General features: G+C 47.5%; 2 protein-coding genes across 3 annotated transcripts; both read left to right on the top strand.

The window, feature by feature from the left end:
- Positions 1–17,578, top strand: smarcal1 (SWI/SNF related, matrix associated, actin dependent regulator of chromatin, subfamily a-like 1). Of its 2 annotated transcripts, XM_007910110.2 has the most exons (18): positions 1–105; positions 2,978–3,143; positions 4,129–4,815; positions 5,139–5,189; positions 6,283–6,570; positions 7,108–7,158; positions 7,669–7,852; positions 8,394–8,544; positions 9,120–9,281; positions 9,751–9,816; positions 10,502–10,642; positions 11,475–11,693; positions 12,121–12,191; positions 13,654–13,756; positions 14,333–14,515; positions 15,402–15,502; positions 16,030–16,123; positions 16,574–17,578. In XM_007910110.2, the coding sequence occupies exons 3-18, from the start codon at positions 4,221–4,223 to the stop codon at positions 16,769–16,771; spliced, it is 2,658 nt and encodes an 885-aa protein (XP_007908301.1). In that variant the 5' UTR covers positions 1–105; positions 2,978–3,143; positions 4,129–4,220; the 3' UTR covers positions 16,772–17,578. The 2 variants fall into 2 exon arrangements, with proteins under 2 accessions (XP_007908301.1, XP_007908299.1); XM_007910108.2 differs by lacking the exon at positions 2,978–3,143.
- Positions 17,579–18,920: 1,342 nt separating this feature from the next.
- rpl37a (ribosomal protein L37a) lies at positions 18,921–22,814 on the top strand. The gene is made up of 4 exons (XM_042336550.1): positions 18,921–18,998; positions 20,761–20,889; positions 21,207–21,289; positions 22,653–22,814. The coding sequence occupies exons 1-4, from the start codon at positions 18,936–18,938 to the stop codon at positions 22,714–22,716; spliced, it is 339 nt and encodes a 112-aa protein (XP_042192484.1). The 5' UTR covers positions 18,921–18,935; the 3' UTR covers positions 22,717–22,814.

Raw genomic sequence — 22,814 nt, 5'->3', positions numbered from 1 at the left:
GACGGCACGGGACGGCACGGGACGGCTCGGGACGGCACGGGACGGCACGGGACTATTCGATTGAATCTAGATGTGAGATCTTCACCCACAGCTTCTCACCCTGAGGTGAGAGCAATGACCGATAGCCAGATTAACGCCCGTTATTATTTTTAAGTTGACTGGCGCATCGCTTTTCCTGGAATAATCCTTTGAAAAAAAATTTGGGCGCCCGGTCCACGAGTGTTTGCGGGTGACGCTGCTGTGCACCATTGGCTGCTGTGTTTCGCCCACAAAATATAGTCACTTCACTTTACACAATATCCTGTGAAGCGCTTTGAGACGTCTCAAAGACGCGAGAAAGCGCTGTATCAAATGCCAGGATTAGTTTTTTTTATTATTCTAGCTTGCAGGGAATATAAATGGGGTTTCACAGAGGTATTCTGGATGGAATCATGGTTACGGGATCTAATGTTTCGAAGGTTTTCTGTTGTGTTTGTTAATGGTGAGGTTTTGTCCTCATTCCCAGCAGCTGGCTTGTAAATGTGACCCATTAACTTTCTGTCTGTCACAAAGCTAGACTCAACCTCCTAGCTCTGTGAGTCTTGCTCGGCTGAATAATTACATTTTAATATATATATTAAAATGTAATTAAAAATTCGGATGTCTGAAAGGCCCTTTGGGTAATGAAGCATAATGGTGCGGAGGATGAGCACTGGGTCGTGAAGTCTTGTGGAAATCCGTGAAAGTGGAGTCCTGTAGCTCAGTGGTTGGAGCGGACCTGGGTTTGATTCCCGGCAGGGAGAAACGTTGGGCAAGTTCCCTACTCCACACGCCTCTGCTCACCCAGCACTAAGTAGGTTGTTAGTCGATTGGCAGATCGCTTTTCCGGGGGTAATAATCCGTTCAAAGATGATAATAATTTGGTCAGTCAATCCATGACTTTGTGGGATACTGCTGTGTGCAATTGGTTGCCACGTTTCGCCCACAAAATACACTTTACAGTAGATCCTGTGAAGCGCTTTGAGACATCTTGAAGCCATGATAAGGCGCTTTCTCAAATGCAAGGATTATTATTATTAAACATTGTGTGCGATCTTGCATACTCCGAAAACTTTACTCAGTGGCAAAGAATTTCACAAATCTAGATCCGAGCTGTCTCTTTGCAAAATGGTTGTGATGTCGAGAGCTACCTGGGAGTCATCACTCGGCAAATTAATTTCATTTCACAAGTAATTTGCTCCAAGGATTCGCACGACCCAAGGCTGATGCCAAGGCTCAAGTGGTTTCTAATTCCGGTCAGAGAAACCGAGATTAGATTTTAGCCTTCAAATCACATCAGTATCTCTCGTGTGTTTCTTAAATTGCATGCTGAACTTTAAGGGGGTCTTTACTCTGTTCCTTTTGGTTATAGCAAGCACGTAGTACGTTGGTTCTGTAGTTGCTGATTGTAAGGGAGGATTAACAGCAGGTTTTTAAACATTTACAATTAGTTGCTGCTACTACTAATAATATATTGATCCTTACATTCGATACACCTTCACATTGTTGAGATGTCTCACAACACTTCACAGAATATATGGTGAAATGGATTGACTGCGTATTTTGTAAGTGAAACATGGCAGCCAATTGCTCACAGCAGTGTCCGACTAACAATCATGGATTGAGTGACCACATTTTTCTTTGAGGGATTATTATCCCCGGAAAGTGATCCGCTAATCGACTAACCACTGGGTTCCTACTAACTGTTCGGTTAAGCAGAAGCATAAGGAGTAAGGAAACTTGCCTAAGGTTTCACCCCGCCTGGGAATCAAATACCGGATCCTCTCACTTGCGAGGAGAGGGCTCTAACCGCTCCAATATGGAAGTTCCATTGGCGTGAAGTGAATGACCAATTTATCTGGAGGGTTGTGGGGCGCAACGCTGCGAGAAACTCCCTTCTGCAGTTCACACTAACCTGCGTGAAGGACGCAAGTTGTTGCTTACAAAAGGTTGCTTTCTGGAAAGCAATCCTAAGGAAATTATGAGCGGGAGGAGGGGGGGGATGAAAGACAGAGAGCGGTAACGTGATTGATGAAGAGGGACATACTAGCTTGTGTTAGCAATGGGGTGAGATTCAGCACCATCTGGCAGCGCTGTCCTGCTGTGCTGCTTTTCCACAGCTATTGCAGGCCGCCTACAACCCTGCATAAAGGGGAGGCCAAGCTTGCGGGAGAGGTTTGCTAGTGATTTAAGGCGTTTATTATAATAATAATAATCCTTGCATTTGATACAGCGCCTTATCACTTCTTCGAGACGTCTCAGAGGGCTTCACAGAATAGACTGCAAAGTGAATCAACTGTGTATTTTGTACGTGAAATACGGCAGCCAATTGCACACAGCAGTGTGTCCCACAAACAATCGTGGATTGAGTGACCAAATTATTATGTTTTTAAGGGATTTTAATAACCGGGTTCCTGCTTACTGCGAGGTAAACAGTGGCGTGTGGAGTAAAGAAACCTGCCAAAGATTTCGCCCTGCCCGGCAATCAAACGCGGGTCCTCTCACTTGCGAGGCGAGTGCTCTAACCACAACGCAACAGGACTCCCCCCTTTTGCCAGGTAGAGTCTCCGGGGAAAGAGAGTAGTCAATTGCACAGTGCACTGATTCTGTGAGAGATTGTCCCTGTTGAGCCATCGCGGCAGCCAAAGTACCTTGGCTGGGATTTTAAACCGCAGTGCCTTCTGCCTGCTCAGGTGGTTGGGGAAGATCCCACGACATGATTTGAAGAGGACGAGGTTTCCCCTGGGTGTTCTGGTCAACAATCTTCCAGATTATCCGTGCTTTGCCTTACGGCAGTTTGCGGGATCTTGCTGTTTTGCAAGGAGACTGCTACCAAAAAAAAAAAAGCCTACATTGCCAATAATTGCTGTGAAGCACTTTGAGACAATCTGACGTGATGAGGTCCTATGAAGATGGAAGTTCTTTGTTTCGTTGTTGGGTTTTCTCTCTTTTCGCACAGCCTGCTTCACTCCCCCGCAACCTTCACAACAGACTGAACACTGACTCTCTTATCCCATCCCGTGGTTAGCGATTCCAACTCTCCTCTGTTGTGTGGGAGGGAAGCTTCAGAAGATGCGTTCAGAACATTAGTCTGCTCAACGCCGGCGGGTTAATCTTACAAAACGGTATGGACCATGAGGCAAAAAATGAATAATAGATAATGTGCTCTCTGCTCGGAGAGGATTTGATACACGGCTCATGAATTAGAGTGTCGGGGGGGGGGGGAGGGGGTCGCATCCCCGGGGGGCTCTTTAGGAATAGATAGGAAAATGCTACGTTTCATAACTGTTTCGATTTCATAACGTTGGCTTTTCCACTGGAACGGAGGAGGTTGAGAGGAGATACGATCAAGGTCTTTAAGACTCTGGAGGGGGGGGTGGGAGGGGGGGGATCAAGGTAAAGTGGCCATTGAGGCTGGATCAATACAATCGTTTAAAAAGGGGAAGATACGGGAAGCTGTCCAGACAGCGCTCTCAATGGCAAGCTGTGTGGTTTTAGCTAGTTAGACTCCAGCATTACCCCAACGCACACTCTGGCCTCTCCCAAGCTTTGGCCCTCGCCAACTTGCGCCTAATGCTCTGCAGAATTAGGTAGCAGAAGCAGGGCGGGTGTTGCGTTGTCGGAGCTACTGCCCTTCGGATGAGATGTTAAACCGAGCTCCTGTCCCCCCGTCGGCCTGTTCAAGCGGATGTTAAAGGTCTCGTGACTACTCAAAGCAAAGGGAAAGTTTCTTCCAGTGTCCTGGCCGCCAATTGCCCAGACAAAAATGGTCATTCATTTCATGGCTGTTTGTGGAATGTTGCTGTGCAGATATGGACTGCCATGCTTGCCTACAAAACAAGACACGACAGCATATCCTGTGAAGTGCTATATGAAGTTGAGATAGACTTCTGCTTTGAGGTGCTATACCAAATGTGAGTGTTGTTATTAATTAATTATCCTCGCGTTCGATATAGCGCTTTATCATGACATTGAGACGTCACAAACCGCTTCACAGGATATACTGTAAAATGGATTGACTGTATACTTTGTTCACACTTTATGTTACATTTATATTTTCTTGTTATTGTTGTGCTAACTGGGTGTTATTTTTTAAAACCTATTTTCCAGCCGGACTTGTGAAAGGCTGCTCGCACTGAGAAGCGGCTGGTGTGTGTGTGTGTGTGTGTTCAGGAGGAAAAACCCCGCGAGGTCCGGTGAAGATGCCGCCCATTCTGACCGAGGAACAGAAACGTAAGATCGAGGAGAACCGTCAGATGGCGCTGGCCAGGCGAGCAGAGCGACAACAACAACAGCAAAACTGCGCTGCTTCCTCAGGCTCTGGGAGCCTCGTTCAGGGGTTTCCCTGCCAGCCCCAGGCCGCCACCACCAACCCAACCCAACAGAGAGCTGTCGTATCTCCCCCCTCAGCGGGTGGGGAAATCCACCACAGAGACTCGCCAAAGCCTGCCCTTGCGAGCACGGGCAATGGTGGGCGTTTCCAACTGACTACCGGCTCTACAAGCGAGCTTAGCCGTGGCAGCCCAGGCCGCACGCAGACAGTGTTTACCAAATCGGAGGTAACCGGCGTGGCAAAATTTTATTCCACCGGTCAGACTTTTATTCCACTGGGCAGACCTGGCCAGGCCAGAGCAGCCAGGGCCCACGCTTCTAACTCAGCTGCAACGTCAGGCTCCAGAACTCCGAGCTTCACTCAGGGCCGCTGTGTGTCTCAGAGTAACAGTCGCTTCCGAGTGGAGGTGGGCTACAACCCAGAGCTCATTCTGCTCTTCAAAACTATCCCCAGCAGGAGTTATGGTATGTATTAATTCCATTTAACCTGTACAGCACTTCAGGAGTCAATCAGCGAGTTTCTGTTCCTGTTCACTATCCCGAGGGATAGTACCTGGTGGGAGGTACATGTGTGCAGTTGCCTGTTCTTGGCTGTGGTTTCGTTTTCCCCCTCTTGCCCCCTTTTCTCATGGTTAAATACCCCTCACTTTTGCTCAACATCTTCCCTTCGTTTCCTCAGTGATTCCCATTGTCTTTGTGAAGCGCTTTGCGATGTCCATTCTACTTGAGAGGAGCTGCAGAAGAAATAGTGCAAGTTTTTTTTATTATTGTTTCTCTATTTCTCATAGATCCAGCCTCCAAAATGTGGAACTTCAGCCTGGATGATTACAACGCTCTGAGTAAGTGGTGCAGGGAACTTTGATCGTTCCTGGGGCAGCAGGGGAATGAAATGTGTGTGGTGTATAATAATAATAATCCTTGCATTTGATACAGCGCCTTATCAAGTCGTTGAGACGGTTCAAAGAATACACTGTAAAGTGTAGTGAATGTATTTTATGGGCGAATTAAATAACATGAAGTTAGATGTTTCCCCCCACCCCAACCACTGTAACTGACTGTTTCCCACCGCAATTACATCCAGATGGAAATGACTGTCAGTATGGTTTCAATAGTTAAATATTCTGCTTCCTTTAACTTCCTCCGAATAATAATGATATAACATTATTATTTCTCACATGGCCCATGTTGATGTTTTTCTATTTGCTCTTCTTTCTAACATAATAATAATCCTTACATTTGATACAGTTCCTTATCACGACAATGAGACGTCTCAAAGCTCTTCACAGAATATACTGTAAAGCGTGTCGGCTGTGTGTTGACTGTGGGCGAAGCACTGCCGTGCGCACAGCAGTGTCCCACAAACAGTCGTGGATTGAGTGACCACATTTTGGAGTGTGGGGGGGGTGTTCATTATAGGAATGTGCAAGAATCCAAAAGACCCACAAAATTACAATTTATTCTGGAAGCGCTTTGTGGTGTCTTATTAATAATAATATTATAATCATTCCCTCTCAATCTTTCCTCACATCACTGGTACCCAATCCCATGGACTAATCCAATTGATTTAATATATAATTATATTAAATAGGGTGAACATCAGTGGCTGAGTGATGTTTTCTCATCCCTGACTAATGTTACAAGTGCCTGTGAAGCGATGGTGGAATGAGAGGAACAAAGATACTTTCATTTAGCACAGAATCATGCCGCTCCACCCATCGCACTAACGACTGTATGGGACTCATCCTCAGGGGTCAGACTCTGGGATGCTTCCCGGCATGAAGGGCGATATATGAATGCAAGCTTTTGCTGCTGCTGCTGCTTTATGTCAGGAGGACATCTCAAAGGGCTTCACGGAATTGACAGTAAAGTGTAGTGACTGTTTTGTGGGCGAGTCTGGAGGAATGAACACTGCTGCCTATTGCTGTGTTTCAGTGACGATGGTGAGGAAGCTGCCGAGTGCTGGGTTGGAGCCTCTGGACGGGGCAGAAGCTGGGACATCTCGAGCCACAGCCGATGGTTCGTACTCCTCCGACACTGGGGGGAGGGTCACTCCCGGAACTGCCTTAAGCACCATCACGGAGATGGGGAACGTCTGGAAGAAATCGGAGGCTGTGGTGCGAGGACGTTGTCAGCTCCTGTCTCGCGCTCGCTTCGAGGTGGAGATTGGTTATCACGAAGGCGTGATCACAGCCTTCAAACAGATGGAGTCCAGGAATTACAGTGAGTGAGCGAGCGAGCCCTGGGATATTCATCAGTACTTCTTTCTAGTGCCCATAACGGCAACCCACTTCACAGTGCTTCACGGGTAATTGGTGTCAAGCGAAGTGACTGCATTTGTTGGCAATTAGGGCAGATAATTTGCGCACAGCTCTTTCCCACACATAGCCGTATAAAATGAACCAGCGATTTATCTTGCAGATTGTTAGTCAGGACACTGGGAGACTATTATTTAAATATATATATCACACACATACAAATTTGTTTCCCTCTGTTTCACACCAGTTATGGATCATCTAAAAGTTCTGGCTGATGTTTATAATAAAATAATAATTCTTGTATTTGATATAGCGTATTATAGAATCGTGTGCCTGGAAGGAGAGATGTGATCTCTCACTGTGTTCGGTGTCCCTGTGGGATCTCTGTTCACTGGAAGGTTTGATAGTGTTTCACTAGTGGTGTGAAAGCCATTGGTTTCCCTGCAGCCTTTGAGCTAAGATACAGCTGGTAGTGGATGGTGACAATTCTCTTCTCTACCAGATGCCAAGACGAGGAGATGGAGCTTTCTACTGGAGGATTACAAAATGCTGTGTGAGTATAGAGACTGATTTACCTGTATTACATCTTTATCCTCTCTATCTGATTCTCTCTCTCTTTTCTCTCTCTCTCTATTCTCTCTCTCTTTCTCTCTCTCTCTCTCTCTATTCTCTCTCTCTTTCTCTCTCTCTGAAAGTAAAATTGTAAAATGTTTCAGAGGTAGCTCGGCTAACTCAGGCTGCTATACATCCCCAGCCCCTAACCCAGCCACCATTTTATTTTAAACAGAGAGAATCTTAGGACTCTGAATCCCCCCCAAAATCAATTAAGAATATATTGTAAAGTGTAGTGACTGTGTATTTTGTGAGCGAAACGCAGCAGCCAATTGGGCACAGTAGCGTCCCCACAAACAGTCGTGGATTGAGTGACCACATTATTATTTGGAGGAGCATTATTACTCCCGTAAGGAAAACAGAAGTGTGTGGAGCAAGGAAACTTGACTAAGGTTTTGCCCTGCTCTGGAAATGGCCGGCCAGAATCTGATTGCCTCTGATTCCTTTGCAGTTAAAAGGCTGGGTGCGATCCCCGGGGTGGAAGTGGAGCCGTTTCCCCGTGGAGTGGTGCAGGTGTTCCTGCCGCAGTTTGAGAAGTCCCAGGCGGGGCAGCTGGACATTCCCGAGGCAGACTTGTCCCAGGTCGATCCCCTGCTGGTCCAGAGCCTCATGCCGTTCCAGAGAGATGGAGTCGAGTAGGTTTCCTCACCAGCGTGGCTTTTACATGTTTATACTGGCAGCATTTTCATCCTGTGATAATAATAATCCTTACATGTGATTTGAGACGTCTCGAAAGGCTTCACAGAATATAATGTAAATTGTAGTGCCTGTGATTTGTGGACAAGATGTGGCAGCAAATTGAGCACAGCAGTGTCCTGCACACTGTCATGGATTTATTTTTTTTAAAAAGGGATTATTACCCCCGGAAAGCGATCTGCTAACCGACTAACAAGCGGGTTCCTACTTACTGCTAGGTAAACAGGCGCGCGGGCGCGTGTGTGTGAGGAGTAAGGAAACTTGCCTAACATTTTGCCCTGCCCGGGAATCAAACCCAGGTTCTCTCGCTTGTGAGGCGAGTGCCCTAACCACTAAGTTACGGGATTCCCCAAATTAAATCCTGTCCGTTTCACAGGTGACGTGCGTTAGTCCTCCAGAATCCTGCAAATCTGCGGAAAGAACGTGCTGTTGCTACTGCTGTTGTGACGTTCGGCTTTACTTCAGTTCTCCTCTCTGCAGCTTCGCTGTGTTCCAGGGTGGCCGCTTGCTGCTGGCTGATGACATGGGTCTGGGGAAGACCATCCAGGCGATCTGCATCGCTGCCTATTACCACAAGGAATGGCCTCTGCTTGTGGTGGCGCCCTCATCCGTCAGGTTCACCTGGGCTGAGGTACAGTTCACCTCGTGTCAGCCATGTCTGTGTTTGTCCTGTTTTGGGAAAGAGCTGGAGAGAGGGATTGTTAAAGCGGGTCCTAAAGGAATAGAATCAAATTGTCAGTAACTCTTGTGGATAAAATGGCCAACATCTGAGTTGTTGGGTCACTGCTAACATCATTTCCTGTGTGCTGTGCATCTGCAGGAAGAGCAGCTAGAATAATAATACTTGCATTTGATGTAGCACCTTATCATGTCGTTGAGATGTCTCAAAGCGCTTCATGGGATGCATTGTAAAACGAATTGACTGTATTTTGTAGGCAAAATTGCGCCTGAAGACCTTCCTCTTTGACTGTGCCTACGGTCACCCCCTAACCCCCCCACACCCCCGGCTTGGTGTTGTGCTCCACCTCTGGCGTGCACTCCGGGATGCTACCCTGCGTGAGGGACACTATATAAATGCAAGTTGTTGTTGTTGTTTGTAATGTTGGCAGTCAGGAAAAGTCCTAGAGAGAATTTCTTAAATTAGTGATAAGCAAAGTTACTGCATGAGCGATGCAGTGACAAGGTCTCGCTGTCTGTCTGTCTCAGGCTTTCCACCGGTGGCTGCCTTCAGTTGATCCTCAGAGCATCAATGTCATCGTCAAAGGGAAGGACAATCTCTCCTCAGCTCAGATCCACATCATCAGCTATGACCTGCTCAGCAAAATTGCCAAACAGCTGGCGGAGAGAGCATTCAAGGTCATCATCATGGTAGGCAGGTGGGATCCTCCCATTAATATAACAGGTCTCTCCCGAAGACCTTCCTCTTCGATCGTGCCTATGGTCGCCTCCTCCCTCCCCCCGGCTTCAAATCCCTTCACGCACTAGCACCTCTCTTACATCTCTGTCCTGCTTACTCTGGTCTCCTGTCCCTTGTGCCCTCTGTTCCACAATCGGTGGCTGCGCCTTCAACCACTACACTCCGAAACTCTGGAACACTCTTCACTCTTCCCCAATCCCGTCTGCCTTGCCCCCTCCTTCCCCATCTTGAAATCGTGCCTGAAGATCATCCTCTTCGACCGTGCTTATGGTCATCTCCCACCTGCCTCCCCCCTATCGGCTCGGCATCACTCTCTGCCACTGTCGAGTTGTTGTTGATGTTATTATTTCTGTGTGTGCTCGTGACTGGGATGTCTGTGTTTCTATGTTAAGTGGCCTCTATCTCCAATGTGGTTTCCAGGATGAGTCTCATTTTCTGAAGAACGTGAAGACAGCGCGGTGCAGAGTTGCCACTCCTCTACTGAAGGTATGTCCACTGCCTCCTGACCCTAACCTAGGCCGCTCGCTCATTTGCGTTACCCCCTGGAGTGCTCATCCCTCCCTCAAAAAATAATTCTCCCATTGTTTCAGTCCACGATTGACATTCCTGGAGGACTGAAATGGATCTTTGCACCTTTGCATTGACCTGGGAATAATAATAATAATAATCCTTGCATTTGACGTAAACGCTTTATCACGTCATTGAGTCATCTCAAAGTGCTTCGCTGAGTGTAGTGACTACATTTTGTGGGCGAAATGTGGCAGCCAATTGCGCACAGCAGTGCCACACAAACTGTTGTGGATTGAGTGACCAATCGACTAACAACCGGGTTCCTACTTGCTGCTAGGTAAACAGGTGTGTGTGGAGTAAGAAAACTTACCTAAGGTTTCGCCCCGCACGGGCAATCAAACCCAGGTCCTCTGGCTTGTGAGGCGAGCGCTCTAACCACTACACTACTGGACTCCAAATGCCAAAAACCTCAGAGAGGACTGGTTTAGGAGAGAACATCCAGATCTTGAAGTGCTTTCCAGCTCTCCATCTGTCAGCCGGAGGAGCAGACGGTAGGGGGGACACTAGGACTGGAGTAGTGGCAGTGGGGGGGTGAGGGGAAGCCGGCTGTTTTTCTTGATGTTAGTAAATGGTAAGTGTTTGGTTTGAATCGTGTTTTCAGGCTGCTAAGAGAGTGATCCTTCTGTCTGGCACCCCAGCGATGTCCAGGCCGGCAGAGCTCTACACACAGGTGTCTGTCATTAGACCCAAGATCTTCCCGCAGTTCCATCAGTTTGGAGAGCGCTATTGTGATGCCAAACGGGTGAGTTCAAAATCTTTGTAATTTAGAAAGAAAGAGCGTCTCATCACATTGAAACATCTCAGAGCACTTGCTGTCAAATAGTGTCGGAATCTTTAAGCTGCCGGATAGAACCTCGGTTTAATGTCTCTTTTGAACCGCTGTGAGCTCTAGCGTGCATTGAGATTGGAGACTCAGTTACTGATCCTCATCTTTACTGTAAGGACCTCATTCCATGATTTAGCTGGATGTTAAAGATCCCAAAAAGAGAAGGGAGTTTCTCTCTCTCCCGATGTCCTGGCCAACAATCCCCCAGAAAATACTGATCTTCTATTTCATGGATGTTTGTAGGACATCGCTGTACACGAATAGGCTCCGGGTTAACCCACAGATACAGTCGCATTACAGTAAATCCTATGAAGGGAAACCTTAGTTTCCTTATTCCGTTTGCGTCTGTTTAGCAGTAAGTAGGAAACCACTGGTTAGTCAATTGATGGATCGCTTTCCGGGACTAATAACTCCTTCAAAAAATAATAATAATAAAAATTTGGTTGCTCAATGTGGGACACTTCTGTGAGCAATTGGCTGCCGCGTTTCGCCCACAGAATACACAGTCACTCCACTTTACAGTATATTTTGTGAAGCGCTTTGAGACGTTTCAATGATGTGATAAGGCGCTGTATAAAAAATGCAAGGATTATTATCGATGCAGTTACTCCTCACTTCTTTGTGGAAAAATTATAATTCAGTGATTTGCTATTAAGTCCCTCAGCCGGGCTGAACGTCCCCAGCCTGCGCTCAGCTTCCAAGTACTCCCTCCATCTTATATGCCTACCTTTCCTGCGGTGTTTGCCAGCTTCCCTGGGGCTGGGACTATTCGGGATCCTCCAATCTGCTGGAGCTGAAGCTGCTGCTGGAAGAGTCCATCATGATCCGGCGGCTGAAGTCTGACGTGCTCTCCCAGCTGCCCTCCAAACAGCGCAAGATGGTGGTGGTGGAGCCTGAGGGCATCGGGGTGAAAGCCAAAGCCGCGCTGGAGATGGCAGCCAGAGAGGTGGCAAAGGTCCATAAAACAGTGAGTGTTCCATTCACGCAGCTGGCCCGAGCCTCAAGTGGGACTCGAACCCACAATGTTCTAACTAGAGCACTCGCCTCGCAAGCGAGAGGATCGGGGTTGATTCCCGGGCAGGGCAACATTTTGGGTAAGTTTCCTTACTCCCCACAGCCTCTGTTTACCCAGCAGTAAGCAGGAACCCGGTTATTAGTCGATTGGCGGATTGCTTTTCCGGTGGTAGTAACCCTTTTTAAAAAGTCACTCAATCCACGACTCTTTGTGGGATGCTGCTGTGCGCGATTGGCTGCCGCGTTTCGCTCACAAAATATAAAGTCACTACACTTTGCAATATATTCTGTGAAGCGCTTTGAGACGTCTCGAAAATGTAATAAGGCGCTGTAACGAATGTAAGAATTATTATTAAGATCCTAATTTATTTTTTTCACAGAAATCTCAGGAGAGGGAGGCACTAATGCTCTTCTATAACTCAACTGCTGTGGCCAAACTCCAAGCCGTCATGTGAGTAAGACAGGACTTTTCTCTCTCTAATGAAATAAACCTTGAATTTGATATGCAACCTATAATCTCAGTGTCTCGAAGCACTTCATAGATCATTGCTGTCGAGTGACTGTATTGGCAAATGCCACAGGTAATGTGAGCACAGCAAGTTCCCATGATCAGTGAATGACCAATTTATCTACTGGCCAGAACACTGGGGAGAAGCTTCCTTCTCTTTTCCAATAGCGCTGTAGGATCTTTGACATACACATGACCAGTCAGTCACAGACGGAATCCTGGTCTAACGTCTCACACGAAGCATGTGTCTCCGACAAACAGAACTCCCCAGGCTCAGAGTCTGCACTGGGATATCAGCCTGGACTGTGAGCTCAGGCTCTTGTCATTGGGGCTTGAACCCGCCACCTCCAGCCCCAGAGGCGAGAGAGAGAGCGAGAGCCGAGAATCTCTTGCCCATAGAGGCAGCATTCAGTATGGGCTGTGTGGCGATATTGTGGGAGGATGGGTGGAGAGCGGGAGGAGGAGGAGAAATATAAACACAAAATGGCTCCAATAATAGGGCAGAAGGTTCTTTGTGCTGTGAAGCAGTTGTAATGAGCTGAACCTTCTAATTACAATCAGTCGCGATTGAATATCCACATTTTGGCTGAACCAATCTGTATTCCTACACCAGCTGCTGAACACATACATCCTGGCTGTTTGGATGTTGGATCTGGGTGCAGTCCTGAGGCCCCAAATTCCATCTAGTCTTAGACTTAAGACCAGTTTGCCTTACGATACAGTCAATTCACTTTACAGTATATTTGAGATTTACAGTGTATTTGAGATGTCTCAATGACATGATAGGGCACTATATCAAATACAAGGATTATTATTAAATATTGAAATGGAGCAGAAAATTCTGCATTGAATTTTAATTAGTGTTATTCTCCAGTCAATAATAATGCTTGCATTTGATTCAGCGCTTCATCATGCCTCATCGTGTCTCAAAGCACCTCAAAGCCAATCACTGTAATGTCTAGTGACGTGTGTTTGTAGGTGATCTTGGCAGCCAATTTGTGCACAGCAACATCCTGCAACAGCCATCAAATGAATGAAAATCAACATATTAAAAGATCCTTGCATCTGATATAGCACCTTATCAGGTTGTTAAGACGTCTCAAAGCGCTTTGCAGGATATACTTTAAAGTGCAGTGACTGTATTTTGTGGGCAAAACACGGCAGCCAATTTTGCACAGCAGTGTCCCATAAACAGTAGCAGATTGAATGACCAAATTATTATAATTTTTTAAAACTCCCTTCTCTTTTTAAGCACTATATCAAATTGCAAGGGTTAAGATTCACGGGGTCTTTAACATCTATAAATTCATCGTCAATATAAAGGGAAGTGAACGCTACGAGCTGCAGTTAGTGTGTTTGCTGAGTGGCTGGGACTCTGACCTGATTGGCACTGCTTTGTTTCCAGCGAGTATGTCATGGATTTGCTGGAGAGTGGCCGAGAGAAGTTCCTGGTCTTCGCTCATCACAAACTGATCCTCAACGCCATCTGTGAGGCTCTGGAGAAGAAGGTAACACTGGCCTCTGACTAGGTGTCTACGTGGTCACTAGGAAACCAATGGCCTGCACCATCCATCACAGGATCTTCTCCTGCTTGATTATGTCCTGTGTCTAAACTCATGTTGTACAGAGAGGATTGCAAATATCCTAAAGCAGCCAGATAATCTCATTGTTTAAGTACATAATTGTGGAGTCGTGTAATTTAGTGGTTAGAGCACTCGCCTCGCATTTTGCCCACAAAATATACAGTCAATTCTCTTTACAGAATATCCTTTAAAGTGTTTTGGGACGTCTCAATGACGTGATAAGGTGTTATATCAAATGCAAGGATTATTATTATATTCCCTCTCTGCTTTGAAATCCCGCCTGAACATCTACCTCTTCGACCGCCCCTACAGTCATCTCTCCCGCTCCCGTGCTCCTATATCAGCTTCTGTCAACCCACTGTAAAACCCCTGAGATATTATTCTGCATGAAGGGAGCTATATAAATGCAAGTTGTTTTTGTTGTTGGTTTTGCTGTACCATATAGAGCAAGGTTGCAGTGCAGGCTCGGTGTGTTATTAAGTCCTCTCCCCTTGTGCACAGGGAGTTGGGTTTATCCGTATTGATGGGAAAACGGCCTCCGCTGACCGCCAGTCGCTGTGCCAGAGGTTCCAGCTGTCTGACAAGTGCTGCGTGGCTGTGCTCTCCATCACCGCAGCCAACATGGGCATCACCCTGTCCTCGGCCGACCTCGTGGTCTTTGGCGAGCTCTTCTGGAACCCTGGTGTAAGTGAGAGGACCCACCATGCATCAAAGCGTTGCACAGGATATACTGTAAAGTGGATTGACCCTATGATTTTTGGGTGAAACGTGGCAGCCTATTGCGCACAAATAGTCGTGGCGTGAGTCGTGGGTGGAACTCCAACCTTCGCTTTATAAAAAGCGCTTTTTTTAATCTTTGCTTTTGTTAATTTAAAAGGCCTCATTGGCAGGAAACGCTTTCTGGGGGAAATAATCCCCTCAAAAAATAATAATAATAATGCGGTCACTCAATCCGCGAGTGTGTGTGGGACGCTGCTGTGCGCAATTGGCTGCCGCGTTTTGCCCACGAAATACACAGTCACTGCAGTTACAGTATATTCTGGGAAGAGCTTGGAGACGTCTGAACGATGTGATAAGGCGCTGTATCAAATGCAAAGATTATTTTCATTGTGGCAACCTGTTGTTGTCAGCCTGGCTCATTGGCTGTCATGGTACCTCTAGATCAGAGATGGTTGGCGAGTTTATTATAATAATAATTAGACACAAAGTGAATGACTAATCTTTTAAATTTGGCCAGGACATTGGGAGAGAGAAACTCCCTTCTCTTTCCTAATAGTGTTCCGGGATTTTTAACCTCCGCCTGAACAGGCATAGGCGGGACCTCATCTAACAGTCTTATCTGAGGGATAGCACCTCTGACAATGCCCCCTCCCCCCCAGCACTGCATTGAAGTGTCAGCTTAGACTATATGAGTTTCAAGTCTGGATGTGGGGGCTCGAACCCACAAACCTTCTGACTCGGAGGCGAGTGTGTGCTGACTCCCAGGCTGACCATTGCTGATCTAGAGTTAGACGTTGGGATTGTAGCTTGCGGTTGGACTGTGTAATGGTTAACTGTTTTTCTGGTTTAGATCCTGCTCCAGGCTGAGGACCGGGTTCACAGAATAGGACAGACCAACTCCGTCAACATTCACTACCTGGTTGCCAGGGGAACGGCTGATGACTACCTGTGGTAAGGGCTATAATGGTCTTTTTAATCCAATGTGCTGGAACCTGATCAAAATAACTAAAGAAATGTACTAACCGGTTAACATTAGAATTCACCAATCAACCTTTACACCTACACTGTCCTCCATAGCCCAGCAGGTAACTGAGCCAAACAAAGAATCAATTTTGATCTCTGGTCGGTGTTAGCTGGTCTCAATTCGAGACTCAATTAGCTTTGACCCTAGGAATTGAGGGTTGGGGGGAGAATCAGCCATGTTCCCCTTGCTCCCTCTCTTTTTCCTCTGTGAGAGTTTGTGAGAGTGATGTGGAACTCTCTTCCCCCAATCCCTCTGCCTTGTCCCCTCCTTCCCCTCTTTTGGATCACGACTGAAGACCTTCCTTTTTGACCATGCTTGCTGTCACCTCCTCCTTCTCCCCAGCTTGACGTCGTGCTCTGTCACTGTCAAGCGCTCTGGGACGTTACCCTGTGTGAGGTGTGCTGTGTAAATGCAAGTTGTTGTTGATGTCAACTCTCCAATTTGGACTGTGCAGGCCCATCATTCAGGAGAAGGTGAAGATTCTGGGACAGGTCGGGATATCTGAGGGCAACTTTTCCGAGACGGAGTCCAAAGATTACTTTTTCAAGGTAAGGTCTAAACTCACCAAGGCCTACACTGGGTGAATAATACAGTATAATAATAATAATATCCTCATTCGATACTGCGCCTTATCACGTCGTTGAGACATCTCAAAGTGCTTCACAGAATATACTGTAAAGTGAATTAACTGTGTTTTGGGAGTGAATCCGTGACTGTTTGAGCAGCAGCCAATTTTGCACTGCAATGTCCCACAAACAGTCATGGATTGAGTGACCAAATTATTATTTACTTATTTATTTATTGAGAGATTATTACGCTGGAAAGCGAGCCGCCAATCAACTGACAAGCGGGTTCCGACTTACTGCTATGTAAACAGAGGTGTGTGGAGTAAGGAAACTAACCTAAGGTTTCGTCCCGCCTGGGAATCAAACCCAGTGCATGTTAACCACTGAGCTACAGGACTTGATTATGTAACAAACTAATCCATTCCTTGGTAGGGGCCCAAACAGAAGAAGATCGCAGACTTTTTCCAGACAGCGATGGCAGAGGATGACTGGATGGATGAGGCCCTGGTGGAGGCTGTCGACACCTGTCAGGACATGGAGGCTGGTCTGGAACCTGCCCCGGTCCCAGACACAGACCCTGAGGAGAGTCCCGCCAAAAAGAGACTGATGGAGGATTATTTTCTGAAATGAAATGACGAACTGCTTGTATCGTGGCTGTGTTGCAGAGTGAGGTGTAGTTGTGTGGATACAGTGGGACATTTTACATCACATACAGGTTGAAGTGGAAAAAAGCACCAAGGACAGTCGGTAACTGTGTCGCCTATCCTTCGCTGTACCTCACTCCAAATCAGGTACTGGCCCAGCCTCGTGTAAACCTTAACACCATCTTGATTGAACACTTGGCTCCGAATTTTTAAAAAAATGTTCCTTGGAATTCAACGGCTACGTATCGCACGTACTGCAGGTGAACCAGAATTTTCTGAGGGTCAGCCGGGTGTCTGATACACACGGAAACCCATCACAGTGATCAGCCGGGTATCTGTTACACATGGAAACCCGTCACCATGCTAATGAATCTCCAAACCATGAGTACCATGTGTCTATGCCAACTACACACATAAATTCTCCCCGTGTCTGGAATGCGCACACTCCTTCCCCTGGAGGGACGCAACCGGCTTATCTAATTATGGAAAGTGTTGGACACAGGCTGGCGAGAGCCAAGACTTGGGGTTGGGGCGCAGGTAACTACTGGAGTTTAGAGTGAACTGGAATTCAACGTTTATTTTCTTGAATAAGAGTAAAATGAAGCGGTTTGGTTAACAGCCATCTAATCAGACGCTTTTCTTGTTTTAATGCTGAGATACATTATTACGCTTTTCTTTCGTGGATCCTACTGGAAGATTGCTCAAGATTTCACCTTCAAATGATTTCATGCGCAAAACATAAGACGTTACATTTTAATTGTGCCTTATCATGTCATACTGTCGGCATTTCACATTATTTTGTATGTTTTGTAGGCAAACAAGACAGCCATTGTCCGCATAGCAAGGTTTGCCGCAGGCATGAGGTGAATGGCTGGTTAGTATTGAGGATTGTCGACCAGGACACCAGGAGAAACTTCGTTCCCTATTGCAAGAGTGTTGTAGGAAGTTGAAGTCTACCTGCTTAGACAGACAGGAGCTATTTAATGTCTATTGTTTAATGTCTTTTGTGAAAGTCGATGACACTGTAACGCTCCCCCTAGTGCTTCGCTCAAAGACCCCGATGTGGGTTTAAATAAGTGTTTATAAATTAGGATGTTTGAATTTATTTTTATGAATGGATTGTTATTCACTAAAAGTGTCTGTTCAAATAAAACTTATGTAATACTGGAGCAATGGTTCAGTGTTCTTCAGTGCATTTCATCTCATACTTACAGAATACCCAGTTGACCGTTCTCCCATTACAGCACAACGTTGTGTCTGTCTTAAATGAGTTTGGACGGTGCCTCTCCCAGCATTGCATTAGAGCATCAGCCTGGACTTCGAGCTCAGAGCCTTCTACACAGAGCTGAAAGTCAACACTTTGCCCTCCATCCCTCATGATACCAACCCCTCGTTCGGGTGCAAATATTCGACTGTCCAACACCTTGTGATGCCTTCCCGTTGTGAAACGCGCTGTGCAATAATAATAATAATAATCCTTACATTTGATATAGCGCTTTTCACATCTTCTACCGTCCCAAAGCGCTTCACAGAATAGACTGTAAAGTGAATCGACTGTATATTTGACTATAACCACTGAGCTACAGAACTCGACGTAAAACCTGGCCGTTAGTCGATTGGCTGATCGCTTTTCCGTGGATAATAATCCTTTAAAAAAAAATTGGTCACTCAATCCATGACGGTTTGTGGGACGCTGCTCAATCGGCTGCCGCGTTTCGCCCGCAAATATACAGTCAATTCACTTTACAGTATATTCTATGCGGCGCTTTGAGACGTCTCGAAGATGTGCAAAGCGCGATGTCAAATGCCGGGATTATTGTTATTAATGCAATTCCCCCCAAATTGTTCTTAAAAAAAAATACCGTACACTGCGTGGAGCGTTTTGAGTTGCCTCAGCGGTGCGATAAGGCGCTGTGTCAAAACAACAGCTTGCATTTAAATAGCGCCCTTCACGCGGGGCAGCGTCCTGAGGCGCTTAATGTACACAGAGCTTGTTATTAACTTATTATAATTTGTGGGGGGGGGGGGTTGACATTACTGCATGATGAATAAAAAGGGTGTGTGTGTGTGTGGGGGGGAGGTCCCTTTAAGAGGGCGTGGTCGGTGCCGCTTCGAGTCCTCCAGTATCCCGGCGGCCGGTGCGGGGCGCTATGATACTGCGCATGCGCCGTCGCTCCCGCCCTCTTTTCGCTGGACCCCGGGAAGGCGAGATGGTGAGTGCGGCCCTGAGCTCCGGAGCCGCGGGGCCCCGCCATCCGCCGCCATCCCGCACCCGGGGCCCCCCGCCCGGGCCACCGGAGGCGCCGGCCGCGCGGCGCGGTCCCCCCGGTTACGGCTCCCGCCGGGAATTGACAGCTCCGCGGCGATCTGTCCGGCGGATTGGTCGGGGCTGCGAGGCCCGAAGCCTACAGGGGAGCAGGGGACCGGGGGTCACCGGCCTCCCCCGCCCGGGGCTCGCAGGCTGTGAGCAGCAGCGGGCCGGGCCGGGGCCGGGGCGGGGGAGTCTCCGAGTGTAGGCCCAAGCACCGGCCTTTCCTGACCAGGCCTCCCGGAGGTGGCGGCTCTGGCTCTGGCTCTGCAGAGGTTGCAGTCCAGGCTGACCCTCCAGCCCAGAGGGCGACGGGGGGGGGGGGGAGGGCACTGTCACCAGAGACGCCGTCCTTCGACCTCCCTCACACTTTCCCCGTCTGTGCTCTGCTCAGGTGGCCGTTGAAGGGGGGGGAAGAAGGATACACTGCGAAGTGTAGTGACTGTATTTTGTGGGCGAACGTTCTCCCGGTCGGTGCCCCCCCCCCCCCCCCCCCGGCAGACAGTCCCAGTGACTTGTTTATCTCCTGGGCTGTGGGAGGGGAGTGGGGGACACACACACACACACACCGCAGCGCGAGAGAAACCGTCCGTCCGCCGATGCACACTTCACGCCGGTTACTTTGCGGAGCGCTTTTGAGGTGATTCGGGGCGACTTATAATAATAATAATCCTCGCATTTGATATAGCGCTTTTCACGTCGGGAGGACGTCCCAAAGCGCTTCACAGAACACACTGTAAAGTGAATTGACTGTATATTTGTGGGCAAACGCGGCAGCCAATGGCGCACAGTAATGTCCCACAAACAGTCGTGGATTGAAAATGACCAATTTATTATTGTTTTTGGCTTTGGAGGGATTATTATTCGGCTCTGTGTGGAGTAAGGAAACTTGCCCAGGTTTCGCCCTCTGCCTGGAATTGAACTCAGGTCTCTCACTTGCAAAGCGAGTGCTCTAACCACTGAGCTACAGGACTCCACTTAACAGTGGCGGAGCTTTACACTGAGCCTGGGGTGGAGGCGACCGTATTCCCGTTAACTATTTCAGGACAATAAAATCGCAACACATAATATTCTTGATAAAAACGATCCCCCTTCCCCTAAACAAATGGATATTTTCTGACTACTCTGCAATTTGTAGCACTGTCATTCCACACAGCGTCCAAGCACATTTGGTACATTGTTCCGGCGCTTCAGAAACAATGTCTGCATTGGAAATCACATTTCACCAAACAAGCGCTCAGTTCATTAACAAACGAAGACGCTATCACCAATAAACAGAGAACATTCAAATGCATTCTCTTTATTGAATAATAATAATCCCATAAAACAATAATAATTTGGTCACTCGATCCACGACTTTGTGGGACGCTGTTGGGTGCAATTGGCTGCCACGTCTCACCCACAAAATCTGCAGTCATTCCACTTTACAGTATATCCTGTGAAGTGCTTTGAGACGTCTACAACGACGTGACAAGGGGCTATATCAAATGCCAGGATTATTATTATTATATAATGAGTGTAGTCACTGTATGTGCCGGCAGCTCAATACAATGCTGCGCACAGCCTTCAGGAATGACCAGGTATGCGCGGATTCCTGGCTTCAATCGTCAGTCAGTCACTGGTCTAACAAGTCTGACCGTTTGAATCACCCGTTCCTTTCCCTCCAGGCCAAACGCACCAAGAAGGTCGGGATTGTCGGTAAATACGGCACTCGGTATGGTGCCTCGCTGAGGAAGATGGTAAAGAAGATTGAGATCAGCCAACACTCAAAATACACATGTTCCTTCTGTGGCAAGGTACGGCTCCTTACCTCCACCCCTCCTGATCCCAATCCCCAGCTCGGGTCCAAATCCCTGACTGTCCAGCGCTTTGGGACGTCCTCCCGACATGGATGGCACTGTGTAAATGTAAATTGTTGTTGTTCACTGACCTGAGCGGTAAAAATATTGAGGGTTTGAGGGGAAACTGGAACATGGGATTGGTAATGAAACAGACCTTTGACGGAGAATGACTTGGCACATGGTCGATGGGCCAAACGGCCACTTGTTCTGTGAATGTCTGATTTGTATTGTTTGTCCAGTGACTGACGTTTTTTTCTGCTCACTTTTCGCAGACTAAGATGAAGAGGAGGGCAGTGGGTATCTGGCACTGCGGATCCTGTATGAAGACAGTGGCTGGCGGGGCCTGGTCATGCCAGTAAGTGTTACATCTCCATCTCCTGTCGCTATGCGTGTTGTGTGGCTGAGTTGGCCGCAGCCTGTGTTTCTGTTACATGAGGTGGAAATCCCTCCACCTTGCTCCCTCCTTGACTTTTCAGATCACACGAAAGACCTTCCTCTTCGACCGTGCCCTCAGTCACCTCCCCTTGGCTCGGCATCAGGCTCCGCCGCCTTGTGTGAAGGGCCCTGTGAAATTCAAGTTGTTGTTGTTGAGAGACCTGATGGCTGTGGGACTGTATCTCTGGGAGAAATTCTCAGAAACAGCTACTGAAGCCAGAGATTAGATCCCATTTTACCAATTTACAGAACGTGGTGTATAGTCTGAACTGGGATTGGTGGCTGTTGTATCAAAGATGAATGCACTTTGTTGAGTGTTGTGTTATGTTGGATTCTGTCAGTTTGGCTTCTTACATCGAGTACTAACAACAGTTGTTATCTATGCTTTACAACCAATGCCCCTTTAGTGCTTGAGCTTCTTGCCTGTGACATTGTGCCTTTCCTGCTTGGTGATTCGGTGTGTAAGTGATTGGCCCAGAGGACATGGCCTGTGATTGAAGGGAGATAAATTCAGAATAAATGTGACGGAACACCACTTCAGTGAGTGAGTAGTAAACGTGTGGAACAGGGCTCCCGAGGGAGATGGTGGAAGCAGAAAGTGTCGACTCTTTCATGAACAAATGTGATAGGTTTCTATTGGGAATTAATATATCCGGAGACAGTATATAATTTGGGACACGACATGACAAGCGACTACCAGGAGGGTGGAAGGCGAACTGGATGGACCTTGGTCTTTCGTCTAGCAAATTCATGTGTTCTTACGTGTGGTCACAGCTATACATGTTAGGTTGGGGCCTTGGTATGTGCTGCATTAGCTGAGGGTTGTCATGGAGTATGGAGCTTTGGTTTGTGAACTGAGCCCCACGGCTGATGGTGGGGAAAGCATCCTGCTCCTGTTTGCTGTGCAGTAATGCCCTTTTGACCGTGTATGTGGAAGGCACGGGTTACCAGTACCTGTTGGCAGCTGTGTGTCAAAGGTGGCCACTTTACTGATGTGCCAGGGGCATCTGTGGGAACACTTGTCTAATATGTCACCTCCTTCAACAGAGGATTTTTGCAGTTGTTGGTTCTGAGCGCTGTTCTCCCATGTTATATCTGGCTCAGGATTGGCTCTGCACTGGGGTTGTGGATCAGGATCGGTTCTGGATCAATGTTGTGGCTCAGGGTTGGTTTTCCACTGGTGGCTGCGGTTCAGAGTTGCGTCTGGATTACTACGTTAGCTCTAGTGCCTTTACTCCAGTTACTTGGTCTGGTTCTGACACCCATGATCTTTCCTCTTCCAGCACCACCTCAGCACTCACCGTCAAATCTGCCATCCGCCGTCTTCGGGAGCTGAAAGACCAGTAAACCCTGTCCTGTAATGTCCTGTCACGTGGGAGAAGATAAGCCTATTGAACATCATTTTCTACATCTGTGCGCTTGTCAATAAAGGGTTAAGTTATGTA

Source organism: Callorhinchus milii, unplaced genomic scaffold (genome assembly GCF_018977255.1).
Source record: "Callorhinchus milii isolate IMCB2004 unplaced genomic scaffold, IMCB_Cmil_1.0 Scaffold6, whole genome shotgun sequence".
In the NCBI taxonomy this organism is placed as follows: Eukaryota; Metazoa; Chordata; class Chondrichthyes; order Chimaeriformes; family Callorhinchidae; genus Callorhinchus; species Callorhinchus milii.
This window is presented reverse-complemented; position numbering and strand designations above follow the sequence as displayed.